The 21,082-nt window shown below is 47.9% G+C and overlaps 1 protein-coding gene across 1 annotated transcript in view; it reads right to left on the bottom strand.

Moving 5' to 3' along the window:
* NUAK1 (NUAK family kinase 1) overlaps positions 1 to 21,082 on the bottom strand; it is a 70,852-nt gene that overhangs the window by 30,358 nt on the left and 19,412 nt on the right. The window contains exon 2 of the mRNA XM_021687373.1: positions 6,068 to 6,188. Within this exon, the coding sequence (XP_021543048.1) occupies positions 6,068 to 6,188 (121 nt within the window). The remainder of the gene's footprint in view (positions 1 to 6,067; positions 6,189 to 21,082) is intronic.

The raw sequence follows: 21,082 nt of genomic DNA, 5'->3' as shown, positions 1-21,082 counted from the left end.
AGTGCCTTTATGGCAGGAATTCAGAGAATTTTCTAGAATACAGACTCCTTTACGTCTTCTCCTAAGCAGCAGGTTTAAAGCTCACAAGACACACATGCTTATCAAGGGAGGCATGTCTGTTTGTTTCATTTGGCTTTTTTAAGTTTCAGAAACTCTCCCAAAGGTGAGAGATCACAGCTGACCAATGTCCAATAGGCTTCCCGCTTTGTTCCAGAAAGCCAGAATCCCCCTTACCTAAGACAGGGCACGTGATGAAAGGGTTGGCTCGTTCTAGCATACTGCAATGCAAAGGGTCAATGAAGGGATGAAATCTTGCAGGGCCAGGAACAAAAACCAAGGGCATAGAAGTGAAGGCGCCAGCAGAATCTCCCCCACTCACTCCCCCGCCTTTTCATTCCCCTCCCCCCTGCCCAGCGGGACTGTTACCAGATGGGGTGCTAGGTTTCCCTAAAGTGCTGTGTGGCAAGACGTTCATTCTCGAGGCTTTGCAGTTTGTGTCTCCTAGGCTTTCAAAGGGGAAGCCAGGGCGAGACAATGTGCCTTTGATGTTTGCACTCGGGTCCTGAAATCAGAACCTCAGGCAAAAACTGTTTTTATCTCTTCCATCCTAGGCAGCCAAGTTGAAAGCTCTGGTGGGCACTTCCTTTTCAGCTGTTCTTTCCATATTGTCAATTCCCACCCTGCTGAGAGAATGGAATTCCTTTGACTGGAAACAGGGGTCCATCTCAGAGATGGTGCCAGAGATTTCTTCCTTTTCTCTCTCCCTTACGTTATTACCCTTAGTATCACACACTAGAAGGTGTAGGTCTATCCTCTTTTATTTACTTAGCATTAGAAACCAGTTATGGTTTGTGTTTACACGGAGTCGACAAATTTGAGGGTTAATCACCTTCACCCACAGGTCAATAGGAGAGTAACCCCGGGGTTTGGTTTGAGAAAGAAACATTTGAAAGGAATTATTTTTGAGATTTGGTGAAGAGCAGCGTTAATTCAGTGAAGTCGCAGATGTCGTGAGCCTGTGGGTACTCTGAATAATGTACAAATAACTTACATTTCCATGGACTGCAGTGTAGAAAACACTTGATCTTTGAGTTGACCAGATTTGGGCCCCAAGCTTCTTCCTGAGATGTATGTAGAAATATTTTCTAAAATACCCACAAAGCTGACATTTAATGCTCTCACGTATTTCAGACAACAACTCCCGTGAACACCAAGAATTCTCTGTATCACAGGGTCCAGAATAATGCTTGCCCCCAGTTAGGGGTCACGGCAGACCACCAAATGACCTGGCTTGTCTTAGGCGCACCAGCTTCAGAGTGACTAGGTTCAGCGCTCAGATCTCCCGCTTCTTAGTCGGTGTGACTTTGGGAAATGTACTTAGCCTCTCAGACAAAATTTCCTTACCATAAAATACGGATGTTAACAGTTGCATTTCATGGATGTAAGGATCAACTGAGATAATACAAGCACACATCCTAGCATAGGGTAAAACTCAGTAACTCCTAGCTATTATTAGTACTATTTTAAAGTGTAAATAAAAGCTACTTTCTTCCTCAAAATCAGTGGCTTTGCCTTATTCTTGGTACAAAACCCACAGCTCTCCTTAGCCAATCTGGGCAAAATCTGGCCCTCCCTGACCTCCTCTCTCCACCACCCTCATACTCACTCGCTCCCTCAGCCTCACAGACCCTCTGTCACTTCTGCCAACACAAGCTCCTTCCCTCCCTTGAGCATTGTTCCTGAACACACGGGGTCAGACGCATCCTTGCGCTTTGCCATGTCGTTGCTTTTGCAGCTGCTACTGCTGTGTGTGTGTGTGTGTGTGTGTGTGTGCATGCGTGCATGTATTTTAAATCACAAAAGTCCTGGCTGAAGAAGAACTCGTAAGGTTCTTCCACAGTTCCATTCACTTGGCTAATGTCCAAACAGCCAGTTCACTCAGCAAAATCTGCGCATTGCTGCACCCAGCGAAGGCTCCTGATTGGCTGGTCAGACAACCAATCAGCTTCCAGGGAGAAGGTTCCCTTTCACACAGCGATTGGCCGAGAGACCTCAGACTCGGCCCCCCACTACTGCTGCCAACGCACTGCCCCCTACCACACCAGCGGGCCTAGAAGGAGAGAAAAGGGGATGCCTGGGGCGCACAGGTGGGCTGCGGAGCCAGCCGAACAAGACACAAAAGCAGAGACATAGGGCGGATGCCCGGTGGTGGAGAAACCAAATGAGGTCAGGAGGCCTGAGTGCCAGGGCCACCAGCGAGCCGTGGTACTGAATGGGGTCATGAACTGAATGGGGTCCTCCAAATTCATATGTCGAAGTCCCAACGCCCCATACCTCAGAATGTGACCCCACTCAGAGACAGGGCCTTTAAAAAGATAATTAAGGTTAAATGAGGACATCAGGGTGGGCCCTTAATCCAGTGTGACTGGTATCCTTATAAAAAGGGGAAATTTGGACACAGACACAGAGGGGACAGCACATGAAGACATGGGGAGAAGACAGCCATCTATAAGCCAAGGAGAGAGGCTTGGAAGAAAGCTACCCTCTGACACCTGGATTTCGGACTTCTAGTCTCCAGAACTGAGAAACAACACATTTCTATTGTGCAAGCCACCCAGCCCATGGTATTCTGTTGTGGCAGCCCTGGCGAACTAATACACCCAGCGTGTCTTAACGTTCCAGGGCCTCAATCTCCACAGCTGTAAAATGGGACACCTGGCCTGCCCCTCCCACAGGTGTGCTGCAGGGATCGACTGAGGCTCGAGGTGGGGGAGCTTTGTCAACCATACAGAATTCCACGGATGACCTCGGGAGGTCTAATTTCACTCTCAGGGCCCTGGTCCTGGGGTCCCGGGCAGTAAAGCAGATAAAGTCAGAAGCCCCTGGGGACTGTGGGGTCGCAGTTAGAGATGAAGGAGCTAGACGAGTGCCTTGGCAATCCCCTGCTCAAACCTCCAGGGAAGAGACTGGAGCTGCCCTCCTCCACAGTTATTTAGTGGATGTGGGAGAAACAGAACTTGCGTGGGAGAAGGAAAAGAGAACAGAACAGAAATCAGAGATTTCTAAGAAATGAAAAGAAAAAAAAAAGCCACATTTATGTCCCTGAGAATTTTCTGGATAAAAACAATACATTTTATTTGTATGGTACTCTGCAGGTCACAAAATACTTGATAGCAGTAAAGATTTTTCTTTAACCTGAGGTCAAGAATCGCTCTGACAATCTGATGAAAGCTATGCACCCTCTCTTCAGAAAAAAATTAACCCGTGCACTCAACATCTAAAACATTATACACCAGCATGGTCCTATCCTGCAATGATGAAAAAGTTCTGTATCCATACTGTCCAATATGGCAGCCACTAGCCACGTGTGGCTATGGAGCCCTTGAAATGTGGCTAGTGGGACTGAAGAACTGATTTTTAATTATTTTATTTTATTAATTTTAATTTAAATATCCATCTATAGCTAGTGGCTTCTATATTGGACAAGGCAGTTATACAATATTCCAGAGGACTTACAAACACCCTGAAGTTCCACTGACCCCTGCCAATGGACCAAGTTAGGAACCACTTGTAATGATTGTACTGTCTTCACAATAATTATCTTTTTTGAGCTTACCAGAACCTGTATCATCTAATTTAATCCTACCAACAACCCAAAGAAAGAGGTAGAACTGTTATCCGCATCTTACAGGTGTAGATATTGAGGCCCTGAGAGGCCCCCCAACTTGCCCAAGTCTCATGTCAAGGCCACAGTGAAGGATTTGGGACTAAAACCCAAGAGCCTGATGTGAGAACTCAAGCTCTTTCCTGAGTCCCCAAAACCTGGTGATAGGGTTTTATGAATTGAGGCCCAAGCTCCCACCTAAGGCCTCGATGGAAATTATTTCTAGTCACCCAAAGAACTTTAAATTATGTGGTACCTATCTTCAAAGTTATAAGCAAGCGTCCTTCTCTACGCCAAGAAATCCCAAACACAGCACACTGGTCCACACCGTGGAGGTCATCCTTCACAAGTACCTTCAGGTTCCCATGGTAACCAGGCCACAGGGAGCAAAAACACTCAGAATTGTATAAAACTCACTCTCCTCCTGCATTGTGTGTCCCCACTCACTTCTAACCTCTAGAAGTTCCTCTCATTTGCAGACATACTCAGATTTGTTTTCTCAACCTGGAATTCTCCTTTCCCCAATTCTTCCTCAAAATAACTCCTTCAAGGCCCAGCCTATATGCCACAAAAACTTCTAAGCTCCAGGACTCTATGGTCCCAGAATATGTTGCTTGCGTATCTACGTAACATTCTTCTGTCATGCCTTGTAGGGTGCCTTGAATAGGAGATCCATAACCTGGTGTCTCTTTCAGTTTCTAACCACATTGAACATGGTGCTTAACACGGTCACTCAGTAGACCAGGGGTTCCCACACTTGTTAAAACATGGACTGCCGGGCCCCACCCCCAGAGCTGCTAATTCAGCAGGTCTTCAGTGAGGCCCTGGAATCTGCATTTCTAACATCCCAGTTTATATGGATGTTACCGGTTCAGAGACTGCACTTTGAGAATCCCTGCAAGAGATGTTTGTGGAATGAATACATGATTGAGTGAATGAAAATTTCTCTTAAGCATCCTCTCCCCAAGGGCTCCAAAAATGAGCTTTAGAAAAATCAAGATAAAAATTGTTACCAACATTTACTTCTAGATGAGGAGCAAAAATAGAAGCAACAGGGAGAAAAAATGGCCAAAAACAGCAGGGAACCAGAAGAAGGAAAATTTAAGATAGATATCAGAAAAACTTTCAGGTTACCATCTGGTTTCCTCTTAGCCATTACTGTGTAAACGTATTATGATCAGACCACAATTAAAAATACTATGATGAGACCAAATTAAAAATAGGTTCAGTTTTCTGACTCAACCATTTATTTAAAAATATTCTGGAGAAACACTCTGACTCAGTAAGTCCAAGCCTAGAAAAATTTTCATAAGACAAAAAATAATAATTATCAGAAATGAATATAAAAATGATTACAAGGAGGGTCACAAAAGCCCTGCTTATAACCACCAGAAATTTGAAACAACTTAAATGTTTAATAAAAGAAATTAGATCCAATAAATTATGGTACGTCCATAAATGGAATACTCTATAGAGCCTTTTAAAATGTCCTTACAGGGAATATCTATTGACCTAGGAAAGGGTACAGGATATAAAACATGAAAAAAAAATAAGTCAAAAAACAGTATAAACAGTATGCTCTAACTTTGGATAAAAATCATACAGATATAGAGAGATAGATAAAAATATAAATATAGCTAGAGTGCTATTTATCAAATGGGGGGTTAGAACTGAAATTATTTTGAAATTTTAAATTGTGTATCTCAATCATTTCTGCAACAAATACATATTGCTTGAGTAATGTTTTTTACAGATTTAAAAAAAAGAGAGGGATAGGCTATAGGAAGTTTATACTCGCCATTTCTTCCCAGGAAAGAGTAACAAGTTGAAGCACGAGCATTTTTGTAACTTTCTCCCGGCCCCACTCTCCTACAAACACCAACTACAACTTGGATTCCATCGGTGAAGCATCTGCCCCACCGAGAGATCCCTCTTCTTTCTTGGTACTTCTGGGACCTGCTCAAAGATAATTCCCAACTCAAAGAGCCTCCACTTGGAGTAACTCATGACTCCACCACTGGGGCATCTGCGTTGGGGAACGACATTGACAATGGATCCACCGTGATCCTGATCACCCAGCAAACTGCCATTTTTTGGAAACCGTGGCTGTCTCCCCTACCAGCTTTTAATAAGGCGGGTTGCTTAGCAACCACCAAGAACTGGCAAGAAGGCAGAAGGCAGCACCAGCCAGAGCTATTTTACGACCAAAGTGAGCTGTGCTACGTGTGTCTGGTTGCATTCAAGGTAACCAAGTAAGAGATAACACCTAGCTATTTTTGCATCATGAGGAAAAATACCTGGCTCCTGACCAGAAGGGCAATTACCTAAAAATCTTGGCAGTCCCCATTCATGGTATGAGAAATGGTAACTGATACACGGGTGAAAAAAAAAAAAATCACTGACCTTCATAAATACTGATGATATGAGGATGGTTGAGGGATGACATGATCTCAATCTCCCGTCTGATGTGAACCATGTCTTGTTCATCCTTAATTTTGTCCTTACGAATGGATTTTATAGCAACCTATAAAGTCAGGAAATGAAATGTTACCCAGAGAACTAAACAGATGCAAATCAGCCATTGGGGGAGTTTGGAAAATAAATACAGATGTTACTTGTTGGCAGAACCGACAATAACCAAAACAAAGCTTTGAAATACCCCCTGTCACGTCTTTCATTTATAGCAAAAACACCCTTCTCCTAACAACAGAAAACATCAGGTTCCAACAGCCTAGGGTTTGGGATGCTGGGTTGGCTTTTTTTTTGTTTATTAGAGGGTTTTTTGTTTTTGTTTTTGTTTTCCATAAAGCAGAGGCTGCTTCATGTGGCCAGATCCATTTACTCCAGGAATCCTGATCCTTTGAAAAAAGGAAAAAGGAGAGCTCGGTTTACAGGGTCTGGATGATTAAATATGGATGGGTGAAATCAGTATCACTCAGCTCCACCAGGCAGCTGCCGCAGCAAAGACTAGAAAAAGCTTTACTGCATGGGGCTTCTCGAGGCCCAGTTCTGCTCAAACGTACGGTTTTCAAGACTCCAGCCTGTGCTGTGTTTGTGCAATTGCTCAGCGGCCAAATCCTTCCTTCATCCTTCCTCTTGCCCAAGGACCTTTGATACACGTGACAAGACAAAAAGGCTCTGCTATAGAAAAATCAGGACAAAACAAAGGGAGTGACAGCCAGACTCCCTGCCCAGCCCCAGTCGATTCCCGTGCCAATGTCTGTAAATGCAAACTGCAGTGAGCTGCCAGGGCCAACGCACAGAGCAGTTCCTCACAAGAAACACATAAATAAAAAAGCATTAAATGACAATGGGAATCTAATAAGGAAAAACGTGTTTGCCAATGGACTCATCTTTGCTCATAAACAAGTTGCTTCGTAATTTAAAGGGAGGCAAAAAGTACTTTGGAGGGGGAAGGTGTCCATGGGTAACAAGGAAGCCCGCCAACCAACGTGCTGCCATCTCCAAAAGCCTGCTTAGTCCCCTCCAAAGTGGTCCTCCTGTGATGTCAGCTCTCACCTGGACCACCCTCTCCTAGATGAAAGGCACTTAGCCCATCCCTCTGGATCACAAAGGCATGAAGTGCTCCTTGTTCCCAGCAGGCCATCCCCACACCTGGATTAGGACAGGGTGAAGCCCTGTCAGCCTCAGCAGGAATGCACTCCCACCTGTGAGCATTAGCATCTTCTGGCTTACACCAGGTCCCCACCAAGCACGATACATGGAAACATTTCTTTTTTTTTTTTTTAAGATTTTATTTATTTATTTGAGAGAGAGAAGCAGACTCCCTGCCGAGCAGGGAGCCCGATGCGGGACTCGATCCCGGGACTCCAGGATCATGACCTGAGCCGAAGGCAGTCACTTAACCGACTGAGCCACCCAGGCACCCCCATGGAAACATTTCTAAAATACAACTGGTCCATCTCTAACTCAGTAAGAATTGGGCAGCTATTATTATTATTATTATTATTATTATTATTATTATTGTCATTATAATTATTATTGTTTTGCTACTTGCTGACCTCCCAGCAAATGGGGGAAATGGACAGGCAGGTCCCCATTTTTCTCCTCTGCAGAACCCTCCCCAGCTGTAATGAAATGAGTACGTGTGTCGTCACTTGGCTCTATACTAGTGGGGATCTAATTCACTGCTTTATCTCCAGTGCTTAACTCCGTGTTGGCACGTGGCAGGCCAGAGAAAAGCCTTAGTGTGGGCAGGTGGGCAGGTGCTAGGTAGACAGAAAGGGAAGGGGCGGGGGGCAGGGGTGATGTCTGCCATTAGGTTATGAGAGCCCAGACCAGAGATGTGATGGTGGAACCGGAGCAAAAAAGGAAGGACACCCTAAACAGACACCACCACCGAGACAGGCACGCTGGGAAGCTGCTTCGTTCTTCTTTGGCATCCTACCTGCAAGGGGAACCGAGGAATGGACAAAGCAGACCGGAAACACGGGACTCTGGGCTGCAAACCCAGGGGCCGGCACCATCCTCCCTTAGACTGGGGGCAGACCCTGAGGCTGCATAAAAGGAGGCTGCCCAGAGATGAATGAGCTTCCAGCTTCAAAGCCCCTTTTCACCAGGGTGCCAGGCTCAAAGCCACCCCAGGCCCTCCCGACAGCCCCATTCCATATGCAGCAAGAAAAGTCTCCCCGTGCTTACGTCAAATGTAAAGATATGACTGGAAGGCTTTATTTTGTCTGAGCTGGGACTGTGATCTTGAGCGCTTGCTCTGGGAGGAAGCAGACAGTGAACACACACAGGCCGTGGAGGATGTGGGTGGCTGTTGGACCAACTCCTGCATTCCTCCAGGAACTAAAGATGGGCCAGGGGAGAAACCACCCCTTTGATTAAGCAGCAGGCTGAACTTGGCCTCAAGGAGGCCCTATTGTCAAATGACAAGAGGCATAAATTCTTTCCCCTTCCAGGGTCAGGGGAGGGTGGTGACATTCTGCAGGGTAAGAAAATAAGCCCAGTTGTCAGTTCCCCCCAACAGTGAAGTCTGTTTGCCAGGGGGATGCTTTCAGCCCACTATGAAAAGGAAAGTGCTCACATTCTAATAAAACCCCACTCGGCACTGAGGAAACTGAAGGGGCTCCATAAATGTTAATAACCATGGTGGTTGCCCCTCCACAAAAGCTTCCCTCTTCCTGCAATGAATCTTCTATTGAAAATGTAAAAGAGGGCTCATTCTGCCCCCTCTCTCAAAGGGTTGGAGGGAAGTCAGTCGGAGACAAATGCTAGAAATCACTTAGAACCATGCAACTGTCAAGGCCAGGGGGAGACTCTCAGTTCAACTCCCAAGAGCAGGGAGCTGCCTCACCCAAGGTTGCAGAGCCCGTTAATGGCAAACCACGGACACAGCAACCCCACAGTAGTAACAGCAGCTGGGCGTGGAGCACTTCACATATGGTGCAGACCTGGTGCGAAGTGCTCTTCACACTGCCCATCTTTACCTCCTCATTCAGGCGTCAGCTCCAGGATGCCCTAGGACAGCCCTCCCTGACCCCTCTCGCCACACCTGCCCCCACTTTATCTTTTTTGGGACCTATCGCACCATCTGAAATTCTCTTGCTTCTTTGTTTGCTGCATATTCAGCCCGTGACCAAATCCAGTTTGTGGCCTGCTTCTGTAGGACCCAGAAAGCTAAGAATGGTTGTCATGTTTTTAAAGAGTCATTTATAGAAGTCCAATGCGCTATCCATTGAGCTATGGAGCCACCATAGGGAAAGGGAGGGGAAAATGAAACAAGATGAAACCAGAGAGGGAGACAAACCATAAGAGACTCTTAATCTCAGGAAACAAACTGAGGGTTGCTGGAATGGAGGGGGGTGGGAGGGATGGGGTGGCTGGGTGATGGACACTGGGGAGGGTATGTGCTATGGTGAGCACTGTGAATTGTGTAAGACTGATGAATCACAGACCTGTACCCCTGAAATAAATAATACATTTTATGTTAATAAAAAAGTTTTTAGAAAGAGTCGTTTATAAAAGGAGACAGAGATCTATAAACGTAGCTCCTGTAACGTAAGGTAGTGCCTGCTTCATGAAGTCCAGAGGAGGAACTGGGCCAGCACGCAGGGACGCAGGGTTGCCTAACGGTCAGGGGCATGGCTGAGTCCTGGCTGAAACCACTCACTAGCTGCTGTGTGACCTTGGGCAGGTTGCATAACCTTTCTGTGCTCCAGTTTCCTCACCCATCAAGGAGGTACCCTGTGAGGATTTAGGTGAACAGGGGAATAAGATACTCCCACTCGAATCAAAAGCCTGTCTCAAGATACCCACTTCAGCCTCTGGATTTGGACTGTTCGTTCACTTCTTTCTTTGGAGCACCTTCCAGGTACCAAGCACAGCGCTGGCACGACCCACAAGGGAACCAACAAGATTCTGTCCCAGCCCTCAAGGCTGGGGGGAGGGCGGGGAGTGGCAAAAATTGCACAGATAATTACGAAATTTTCCTCACGGCCAAAGGCTACCGAAGAGGCACACAGAGGTGTGGGCATTCTGGAGAAAACCTCCTCTCCAGTTTTCCTCAGTCCTCACCCACATCGACAAAGAAAGACAGAGGTAAGGAAAGAAGGGCCCAGCAGGAAGAGCTTACCAAATGTCTGAAATCATACACCCTCCAAAAAAAAAAAAAAAAAATCCAATTTGTTGCTGCAGGAGCCAAAGAGATGTGACTCCGCCTGCAAAGTGACGGGAACTCACGCACAGTACAGCCCCTTTCATAAATGTTCCCAAGTCTAGACAGCTCTGTGTGCCTTATAAAAGGGTCTGCCTTTGTATAAGGCCACCCTATGGTTTAATGTCTAAACCGTCTGCAGCAGCAGGTCTGGCCGGGGACCTGTGAATTCTGCCCTGCGGCGCGCCTGCCTCTTTAAGAGGCGCACTCAGCCCAGCCAGCCCCCAGCCCTCGGGAACCTGAGCAGGCCCCGCCTCCTCTTCTCTCCACACGCTTTTTCCTTTTTGGAATAATCACCACAAACCACCTGTTCTGCAGCCTGCTGGGCGTCCTTGGCCACAGTGGCTGCCACCAATGTTAAGAGCTGGGTGGCCGGGCAGGTTCTGGGAGGCAGCAGGGTACTGCGAAAGCTCAGGCTTTTGCTGGCTAGCTGACCTCAGGTGAGGTCATCAGAGCATCGCAGATCTGTTTCCTCACCTGTAAAGGGGGGCTAGGAAGCCCCCCTTCCTTGGGGCTGTTGTAAGGAGTGGGAATAATGTGAGGAAAATACCTGGCACACAGTAGATGTTTACTGAATGGTGGTGACAATAGATGAGGCCTGGCAGTAACGGGGTCCTGGACCATGTTTTAGGGGTGATGAGCCCCAGCAAATAATCTTATAGGCCTCTCCCCTCCCCATGCCCCACACCCATCCTCCCCATCCCCACATTTGTACTGAGGCAAGAGCAGGTTAAAATTCGTACCTAGCCTGCCTGCCTGCAGAGAGTAGGGCAGCCAGCCGTCCTCCTGGCCTGCTCTGGGGAGTGGGGGAAGTTCTGGACAGGTGGTATGTTTGCCAGCCTCTAAGCAAGAGCATCACAGCCCCCTTCCCTCCAGAGCCACCTCCCATGGATGCTCACTCACTGCCACCTGTCAGCCTGCAGGGAGTGTCCTAGAACTGTGTCTCTCAAACAGGGGTCATGGACACCTTGTTAAAATGCAGATTCTGAGTCCAAAGGTCTAACAGGGGGCCTGGGATTCTGCACTTCTAGCAAGCTCCCAGGTGATGACAGTGATGCAGGTCCAGGGACCACGCTTATGAGTGGCAAGATCTCAGTGCTCTGTCTTTGGCCCTGACATATCTGCATTTTAAAATCAGTGGCAGTATTCTTCTCAGTGGCAGTAACTAGCATTTCTTAAGTGTGAACTGTGTGTCAGGGGGCCTTATCTCATTTACTACAAGCCCATTTTACAGGGGAGGAAACTGAGGTACAGAAGAGACAAATACTGCCCAAACTCACACAGCTTGTGAAAGAGAGAGCTAAGGCTTCCACTGAGGCTGCTGATTCTAGAGGCTCTGGGTAAAGCCGGCATGGACGGCAAACATGGCAGGTGACAGACTCTCTCCCCGGATCTCAGAGAGTCTCCAAAACTCGGTGTGATGGGCCCCCTCCAAGCAGATGAGGTTTTATAGGGTCATCTCTGAGGCAGCCAGGAGGCAGCATTTGGGGTCTGAGTAGCAGGGAAGAAACACGGCCATAAACACGGCATTAGCATCACTTAGTAGGAACAAGTTTGCATTCTAATCTGGGCAATGGGAGCTGGCAGCTTCCCTGCCATTCACAAGGTGTGATCTCACCCCCGGCCACGTTCCCCGGGAGCTGCCAGAGCGGCTCGGGGATCTTTTCTCACCCAGGGGCCCGGAGGCCACTTGCAGCGGAGGTGAGCAGCCAAATCAAGTTGGAGGCCAGTGTAGGGGTCCCTGCTCGTGTCTGGTTGATGGTCAGAGTTCGGGGCAAGGCACGGTTTCACACCGGCCACACAGAAAGGCTGTGCACGGCCATCACCGCGGTGGTGCGACCCAGGAGGCCATTCTGCAGCCAAAGCCCCTAATTAATTAAATGACCTCCAGCTCTTTGTGAGGAGCCTGGCCAACTCAGGACAACACTCGAGCAAGTTGCCATGATGCAACCGACCCCACAGGGACCCAAGCCAACTCCTCCACGGGGCCCATGGGCCTCTTCCTCTCCGGCCTGTTGATTCATGTCATTACATGGATGTTTTTTCAGACAGAAGCAGATTAGGAGCCAAGAGTTGTATCAACAGGCGCTGAGGAGATGCACCCCGACGCCAGGAAGTGCGGCAGTGGAAGAAAGAGCTTTTTCTTCAAAGAACAGCATCCACCGTGCACCACCAGCAGCCCTTGAACCTTATAAAAGGTTCTGAAAATAGAATCCTCTTAAGTTGATTCTCCAGCCTCGATTTCCCAAAGCTCCCCATCAGAGATGATGTGGCCTCAGATGAGGCTGATTTTTCCCCCCCTCCGTGAAAAATGTGTTCTATTTCCAGGGGTACCTGGGTGGCTCAGCCGGTCAAGCGTCCGACTCTTGGTTTCAACTCAGGTCATGATCTCAGAGTCGTGAGATCAAGCCCTGCGTCAGGCTCGGAACCCGCGGGAAGTCTGCTTGAGAGTCTCTCTCCCCCTCTCCCCCACCCCTGCCTGTACTCTCTCTCTCTCCCTCTCTCTCTAAAATAAATAAATAAATCTTTTTTTTAAAAATGCGTTCTATTTCCAGAATTTGAATAGCGAATTAGATTTTTATCTGATGGGCCTGCTCAAGAGGACCTCAGAGAGGCCGGGACGTCTTTATCTACAGCCATAGGCTTCCCTTCCTCCCCACACCTCCTCTTAAAGGCCTGGGCTAAGCATGTCATTACTGCATGGGGTGATGCCACAAGGGAAGTGGAAGTCATGGCTCAGAAACTGTGGGCACATTTACACTCCCTGTACCACCAGGGGTTTGCAAACACCAGATAGTGGCCACAGCTGACCAGAGAGCAATCAAAGGAGCGGCAGAAAAAGGAAAAAAGAAAAAAAAAGCCCGTGGAAAGTTCACAACGGTGGCGATGCCAACAGCAAGCAACGAGCCAGATGAGAGCATGGGGTCTGATTCTCTGGGAGAGCAGTTCCTCCCTCAAAGAGTGCTGAGCACACCGCCTGCATCAGATCCGGGGGTTGGGGGGGCCGACTGTCAAAATGCAGCTTCCGCCCCCCCACCCCATCTACTGAATTCCAGCAGCAGCATTTTTTACAAGCTTCCCAGGTGACTCTGCTGCACTCTGACGTTTGAGAACCGTCAGAGTAAACGCGGCCATGACGGCCCTTCTTATTCCAAACTTAAAGGCTGCACAGTCATATTAAACATGAGATGATTAATGAAAATTAATGAACTGCCCATCCATATAGAGGCGACATAAAAACAAGCTGCTTCCCTGAGGGGACTCTGTGACCCGAATTAATTTAACCCTGGCAAATGGGAGGTCTGCTCCCTGGGGACAGTTTGCTCAGTGTGGACCTGTGGATGCTCGAAGGCCCCAGAAGCTGGCTGGAAATGGGGTGCACACATGCTCTGCACACAACCTGGGGTTCCCACACCTGGAAACGTAAATGTCTCCAAAGGAAGAGAGAGGAAGTGAGCCCTGGAGCCTCCTGTTCGGCCTGCTCTGTGACAGAGAATCTGGCTGGGGCTGCGAGGAGCCTCCTCTCACCAGGATCCTCCAGAAGTCTTTCCAGGCTCTGCCCTAATGAATGACCCCAGGGCCCGCTGCAAGCAAAGGCCGCTGGAAGCACAAGAGATGGGACCCAGACAACAGCAGGGCCACAGAGGGACTGAATTCACAAGGCTGTTTAGCTGGAACCCGAGTGGCCAAGCAGCTGTTTATTTTTGGACTTCCACATTTCCGAAAGCCAAATGCAGCCCCAACTCAGAACCCTAAAGTGCAAGCTGCTTTTCTTCCAGGTTCCAACTGTCCCGGGGAGGGAGAGGAAGGGCCGGGCCAGAGGGCCATGCTGGACAGCCTCGCCTGGTAGCATCTGATCGCTCCGACGCTGTTCATAACCCGGCTTGGATAAGCATAGGGTTGTGCAACTTTTATTTATCAACCTCCAAGCCCAGCAGAGCCCAGGCCAGAACGGCTGGGAAACCACATCAGCACCTTGGCCTTGTCCTCAGTCACAGCTACTTGGCCCGGCGCCTCTGCACAGAGGTACTCAGACCAGCACGCCAGAAGCTCAGTTCCCTCCTCTGCAGATGAGGATGCCAACAGTGCCAACCCCATGAGGTTGACGGGGGTGTGTGGGGGGGGGTCTTAGCAGATTGTGTACAGCATGGAGGGCAGAGAAGGCACGGAGGCATATGGCACCAGGTGTAATAATCAGCAGATGTTACAGCTGCAAGGACCTCAGGATGTTCCATGCCAACCCCCTCATTTTACAGGTGAGGAAACTGAATCCCAGGGAGGTTAAAGCACAGGCCCGGGTTCACGGAGTTAAGAGCAGCATTGGAGCCCCAGTCTGGGATTAATACTCAGGGCAAGGAGTGCTCGCCAACTTCCAAGCCACAGCTAACAGCAGGACTAAAACTGCCACCCAAAGATTTACCATGCACCTGGGAGGCAGGCCCCAGCGCCGCCAGGCCCCCGGACTGCCGAATTACGAACAAGCTGAGATGGGAAGTGACAGATAACTCCTAAGCGTGCCGGCAAATTATGACCCTTTCCACAGCACGGCACCTCCCTCTCATGCCAGGGGGCTGCCTTCCCACAGACATGCCCGAGACACGGTCTTCAGTTCAGTCCAGAAATTGTTCCAATTTCTGAAGGCTGATTTGATATCACATACGAGTAGGCATACGTGGGAGGTTTTTATCCCATTATTTCTTAATCCGCTGAAAACACTGCTTTTAAATATTAACTTCGGGCTGCTACCGAAATCACTGACCTTGGGAACGATGAACAAGGGACGCAAAAGACCTAAGAACCAAAATTAGTTTTCCAAAGGAGGAAAAAAAATTAGTCAACTGAATTTAGCTGATCCAGGTGAACAGAACAAAGAAAAAAAAGGTTTTTAATTTCTTAAGATGGTAAAATACATAGAACATGCAAAAAAAAAAAAAAAAAAAAGCATGGCTTTAAATTATATTGCGTATTTTAACCGTGGATGATTTTATAAATAAGTGAAAGGGAAGACTCTTCAGATGTTATTGATATCCCGACAAAACTCTTGTTCGGAGAGCTGATTCGTCGCAATGAGAGTGTGAGAAGACACACAGGACAGGTAAGGAACAACTGTCAGGCTGTAATCTGTCCCCTGGAAGCTCTCACTGTCCATTACCCAGAGAATTAGCAGGCTGGGCCCTGCTCCAGAGCCCCGCTGCAAACCTCCTCCCCACCCATGCTTATCAGCCCACTAATTACCCCCTACAAACCTGCTGGAGAAGCTTGTCACAGTAGGGCCTCCAGCTACGCAAGCACAGCCCCAGGTGATGTCCGCTGGACCCCCAAGGAGCATATGCTCAGTCCCAAGCAGGTTAGCTGTGTGAGCTTCATCCAACACCCACCACTCAGTTCGTACCCTCAGGGAGACTGGGGTAGGGGTCTGTGGCTCTTACAGGGACCCCAAAGAACAGCCTGGGCAGAGAATGAGGCGCTCCTGGACATTCGTGCTTGTCATTTTCTCCGCCGGGACCCCTCCACACCCAATCATCTGCCACTAATGTCTTCAGCTGACGAGCTCCTCCGTATCATCCCCCGCGATGGGGCCCCCATAATGCACGTACAGGTCCGCTTCCCAACCTCGGTCACCATTCACACAGAGACCATTTCTGTTGTATTCACCGTATCTCCAGCGCCTCGCAGGTGCCTGGCATATTCGACGCCAAAAAGCTGTGGCTCAAAGGGACTCCAAGTATTAAAAAGGACCCTTAACATTTTGCTAAGTGAAATAAATCAGACAGGGAAAGGCAAATCCTGTATGATCTCACTTACATGTGGAATCTAACACAGCCAACCTCATAGAGGTAGAGAGTACACTGGTGGGTGCCAGGGCCATGGGGTGGGGGAAATAGGACATGTTGGTCAGAGGGCACAATCTTCCAGCTTTAAGCCGGATAAGGTCTGGGGATCTCACGTGCAGCACAGTGACTACAGTTAACGACACCGTCTTAGGTACTTGAAGGTTGTTAAGAGAGTAGATCTTAAATGTTATCACCAAACATGCGCGTGCGTGCGCGCGCGCGCGCGCGCGCACACACACACACACACACACACACACACACACACACACTGATGATTAGGTGAGCGGATGAAGGTGTTAACTAACCTAACAGTGGTAATCATTTTGCGATATATCTGTGTATCAGATCATCGAACCATACACCTTAAACTTACATATATTATATGCCAATCATATCTCAATAAAGCTGGGGGGGAAGGACCCTTAAAAAAAAAAAGTAAAGCAGGACATCTTATCAGTGCAGAGCCACCTGCCACTGAGTCTTCTTTTACTTACTCATCTCTCAAGTGTTGAATCCCTACTTGTCCTGAAATCATTGAGCCTGAACTTGCTCATCTCTCAAATGGAGATAATATGATGGTGTTTAGAAATGGGACCTTGAGGGGTTGATCAGGTCCTGAGGGTGGAGCCCTCATGAATGGGATTAGTGCCCCTAGGAAAGAGACCCCAGAGAGTTCCCTTGCGCCTTCTGCCAAGTGAGGACATGAGAGAAGGTGGTCATCTATGAACCAGGAAGGGGGCCGTCTCCAGACACAGAACCTCTGGGTGCCTGATCTTGGACTTCCACCCTTTGAAACTGTAAAAAATAAGTTTCCATTATTTATAGGCTAATAAATAAATAAAATGGAGATAATAACAGGATCCACTCCAGAAGGGCTGGGAGATAATTCACAACAACAGCTAACAGTAATCCTAATAATTACAGACTATCAAGCCCTGACTATGTGCCAGGCACTGGGCACCATCATGTTGCTCAACCTTTCACTCGTTAAATTCTTTTTTTTTTTTTTTTTTTTTTTTTAAAGATTTTATTTTATTTTATTTGAGAGAGAGAGAATGAGAGACAGACAGCATGAGAGGGAGGAGGGTCAGAGGGAGAAGCAGACTCCCCGCTGAGCAGGGAGCCCGATGCGGGACTCGATCCTGGGACTCCAGGATCATGACCTGAGCCGAAGGCAGTCGCTCAACCAACTGAGCCACCCAGGCGCCCCTCACTCGTTAAATTCTTGCAGAAAGATTATTATTTCTGCTTCTCAATGAATACAAACTGAGTCTGAGACAGGTGATGTAACTTGCCTTAGGGCACACAACTAATAAATCGGGAAGCTGGGTCTCACAAAGCCCAATAACCGTACTCTCAAGCTCTGGACCACACCCACGAAGCAAGCCCCACAGCACCTAGCTCCTAGCAGCGATCTGATAAATATGAGCTGAATCCGAGTCTCTGAAGATACAGCCTTGTCTCCACCCTAAGTCTTGTTTTAAGCTAATTTTTAAACTGCTTCCATCTTCAAAAGCACATCCATTGGTGTTCCTTGCTTTTCTCTGTGAAGCCAGCCAACACAGTCGGACAAAAGGCAGAACTGAAGAGGGGGTTCTGAGAGGTGTGTCCTTAAAAATGATGCAATCATGAGTGAATTCTCCAGCAAGCAATTTGGGCAAATCTGCTATGGATAAGGCACTGATCTAGGCCCTGCCGAACATGATCCAGACATTCCCTTCAAGTGGCTTACGATCCTACTGGAAAGGGCAGTGGACACGGGGGCTCCTCCCTGCCCTGCACCTATTCACCCTTCTACTGATAGAAACACCCTGACTTTGCTCTGGGGATCCCAGTACATGCAGTTTTAAAGAGACAGTCAGTCAAGATAAAGCACCCTCCCAATGCCAACAAGTGGACCCATGATCCTAGGATCTGGCTAAGAAGATTCTCTCCCCCCAGAATTGAGTTTTGAGTGGTCTGAAAATAGCTAGGCCATTCATCCCAAAAACTATCTCTGAAAAGAACTAGTTCCTTGGGGCTTCCTTGGGTTTTGTCTTTTCCCCAGCCTGGGCCTCTGGGATACACCAGACCTTCCAAATTCATCTTCTCCTTAATGAGTCACAGAGTCCATTTCTGTCGCTAGCAACCAAGACCCCTAACTTCTACCGGGAGACATCAATGGGTCAGCGTGGGAAGAGAGAACCTGCTGTGCTTGGGGCTAGAGAAGTCAGAGCGGGCTCCTGGGAGCAGGTGGGATGGGGGACTGGACCAGAAGATACACAGGCTTTGGCACAGACAAGGACACTACCAATCAAGATACTTCACCCTCCTCAAGCCAATAGGCAAACACATGGGCCTAGAGATTGGCCAAGATGATGCTTTTTCTAGGACTGTAAGACCCTTCCCAGCAAAGTGTCTTTTTGTGAGATCACAGGCGAACTGATGTAGGTGTGCAGAGATGGGGCCTCCTGAGAAGTCCTTCCATGCATCACCCCCCACCATTTCTACCTCTGTTTCTCACTCACACTCCTAAATAAGACCAAAATTGAGTCTCACTTTGCTCATTCATTTTTCCATCCCTAAAAAGGACACATCTCCACTGTCCCCTTTGCTCACACATACTGCACACCTACAGTCACCTCCTTCATGAATTGGGCCATGTCTCACTTGACTGGTACACGCCAAAATGCCAATCTTCAGGGACCATCCAGATGTAATTTTTACAATAATTTCCTCTCGCACCACAATAAAGCCATATTAAATTGTTGTGGAGTTTTGTCTTTTTTTTTTTTCTGGCTGGTTGGGGGTTCAATAAGGATTATTTTGACCTATCTTGCAGAAAAGTGGAGAAAGTCTAACCATATTCTCTGCCAAATAATGTTCACATCTGTATTTACCAGTTGTTGTAGACTGAATTGTGTGTCCCCCCAAATTCATATGTTGAGGCCCTAACCCCCAATGTGACTATATTTGAAGGCAGCCTTTAAGGAGGTAATTAAGGGTAAATGAGGCCATAAGAGTGGGGGCCTGATCCAACAGGACTGGTGTCCTTATAAGAAGATGAAAAGACACCAGGAGCATGCACACACCCATGATAGGGCACGTGAGGACACAGTGAGAAGGTGGTGGTCTACAGGCTAGGAAGACAGGCCTCACCAGAAACCAACCCTGCCAGCACCCTAATCTTGAACTTCTAGCCTCCAGACCTGGGAGGAAAGTAATTTCTGTTATTTAAACCACTCGGTGTGTGGTATTCTGGTATCCGGCCTGAGCACACTAATACCCTGGTCCTTGTCCAATTGACCTAAATCACAGTCAACATATAATCCAACCAAAGGGAGGGTCATTCACGGTCAATACCAAGCATAGCAAGCAGAGCCTACAGGACAGGAACCCTAACTGTCTTGTTTATCCCTGTGTCCTCAATATCTAGAAAAGAGTCTGGCACCATAGCAGACATTCAATAAATAGTTGTTGAGCTGAATGTAATCAGACATGATGAATATTGTCTTAACTTTTCTAAGAATGAGAATACCCATCCACTCACTACCACCAACCTGGCCCAGTACCTACAAGTGGCTAAAGTCAGACAACCTACCCAGATGATATCCCGGATTCCACTCCAGTCCATGTCATTTCTGTCCTTGTGGGGAAGATCACAAGCCCAGGGATGCAAGACCACGGTGCGTAAATGACCCCCATGCACTATGCATACAATGCCGTCCCACTTCACTGTACTCTCCCCACCAGCCCCTGAGACAGGCTCCTCGTTTTGCAGGAGAGGAAAACAGAGACTGAAGAAAAGGGGACTCCCCAAGTCACAGGTCATGAAGGCCACACCCAAGCGTCAAATGGGTACTTAGATTTTGTGGCCAATGCTGCCTCCGCTAGGCCACACCTGTTCCCACACTTTCATCAAATCCACAGAAGCGCAGGGTAAGGAAGAAACACCCTGAGTCCTGGCACTGGGATGCCTCCTTTCTCGGGAGGTTAGGCCTGGGGGGAAACTAGCTTAGATATCAGACTGTTCAAATTTCGTGGACGATCCGGCCGGGGAGCTAATCAGAACAATTTGGGTGTGCAGCTAAACAAGAACACCGCTTCCTGGATCAAGCACTGCCTTGATGGCAACATTTCATAAGAACCGTTCCCTTACAACGAAACTGTCAATCCCAGCAACCGCAGGCCAGAAACATCCGAGCTGAGCCCCACCAAGCTGCTTTCTGATGTACTGTACACACAAATACCGATATTCCCCAGATGTTCTCTATGTAAAACATTTGGTTTGAGACAGAGCCCTTCTTTCCCAAAAACCCTTACATTTGTTTAATGGACTCATACAGTTCAGCTAAAATGTCCTGGATCAGACATCTGAAGCCAGCCCGGCTCTGATGCAAGCATCCCATCTGCGGAAAAGACGAACAAGTAAATAAGACAGTCTTCCCCAAGATTTATGCTCCCTGCATCTTTAAGCAGGTCATAAAATGTAAGCTATGTATGGCTAATAATGCAAGTTGCTTTCAAGTGTGTTTCTGAGTCCATCTCCGAATTAATCTAAGACTGATGTTCCAACAGAGAGTGGGTCTGGCATGCTGAACAAGAGGCCACATTCTGCTTCTTACTCCCGCAGGAAAGAAGTTTAAAAAAATCAGTCATTTGAGCAACCTTGAGGTAAAGGTAAGTTTTTCCCGGTTTTAGTTATTCAAATATGGCAGTATCTCCTTTAGTTCCAACGCCACTGACCCCCTAACCCACACTCCGAAACACAGGTAAGAGACGGTGAAATGGAAAATGTTCTCCCTGAGTGACCTTGGCCAGCCTTGCTCCCCCCACAATGGCTCATCCTGTCACATGAAAAACAGAAGTTCATGAGATTCACGGTCAGGGCCCGTTCAGCTGTGAAGATTATAAGAGGAAAGGAAA

This window comes from Neomonachus schauinslandi, chromosome 5, assembly GCF_002201575.2.
Source record: "Neomonachus schauinslandi chromosome 5, ASM220157v2, whole genome shotgun sequence".
NCBI classification, from domain to species: domain Eukaryota; kingdom Metazoa; phylum Chordata; class Mammalia; order Carnivora; family Phocidae; genus Neomonachus; species Neomonachus schauinslandi.
The sequence above is the reverse complement of the archived record's forward strand: the minus strand, read 5'-3'. Positions and strand labels throughout refer to the sequence as shown.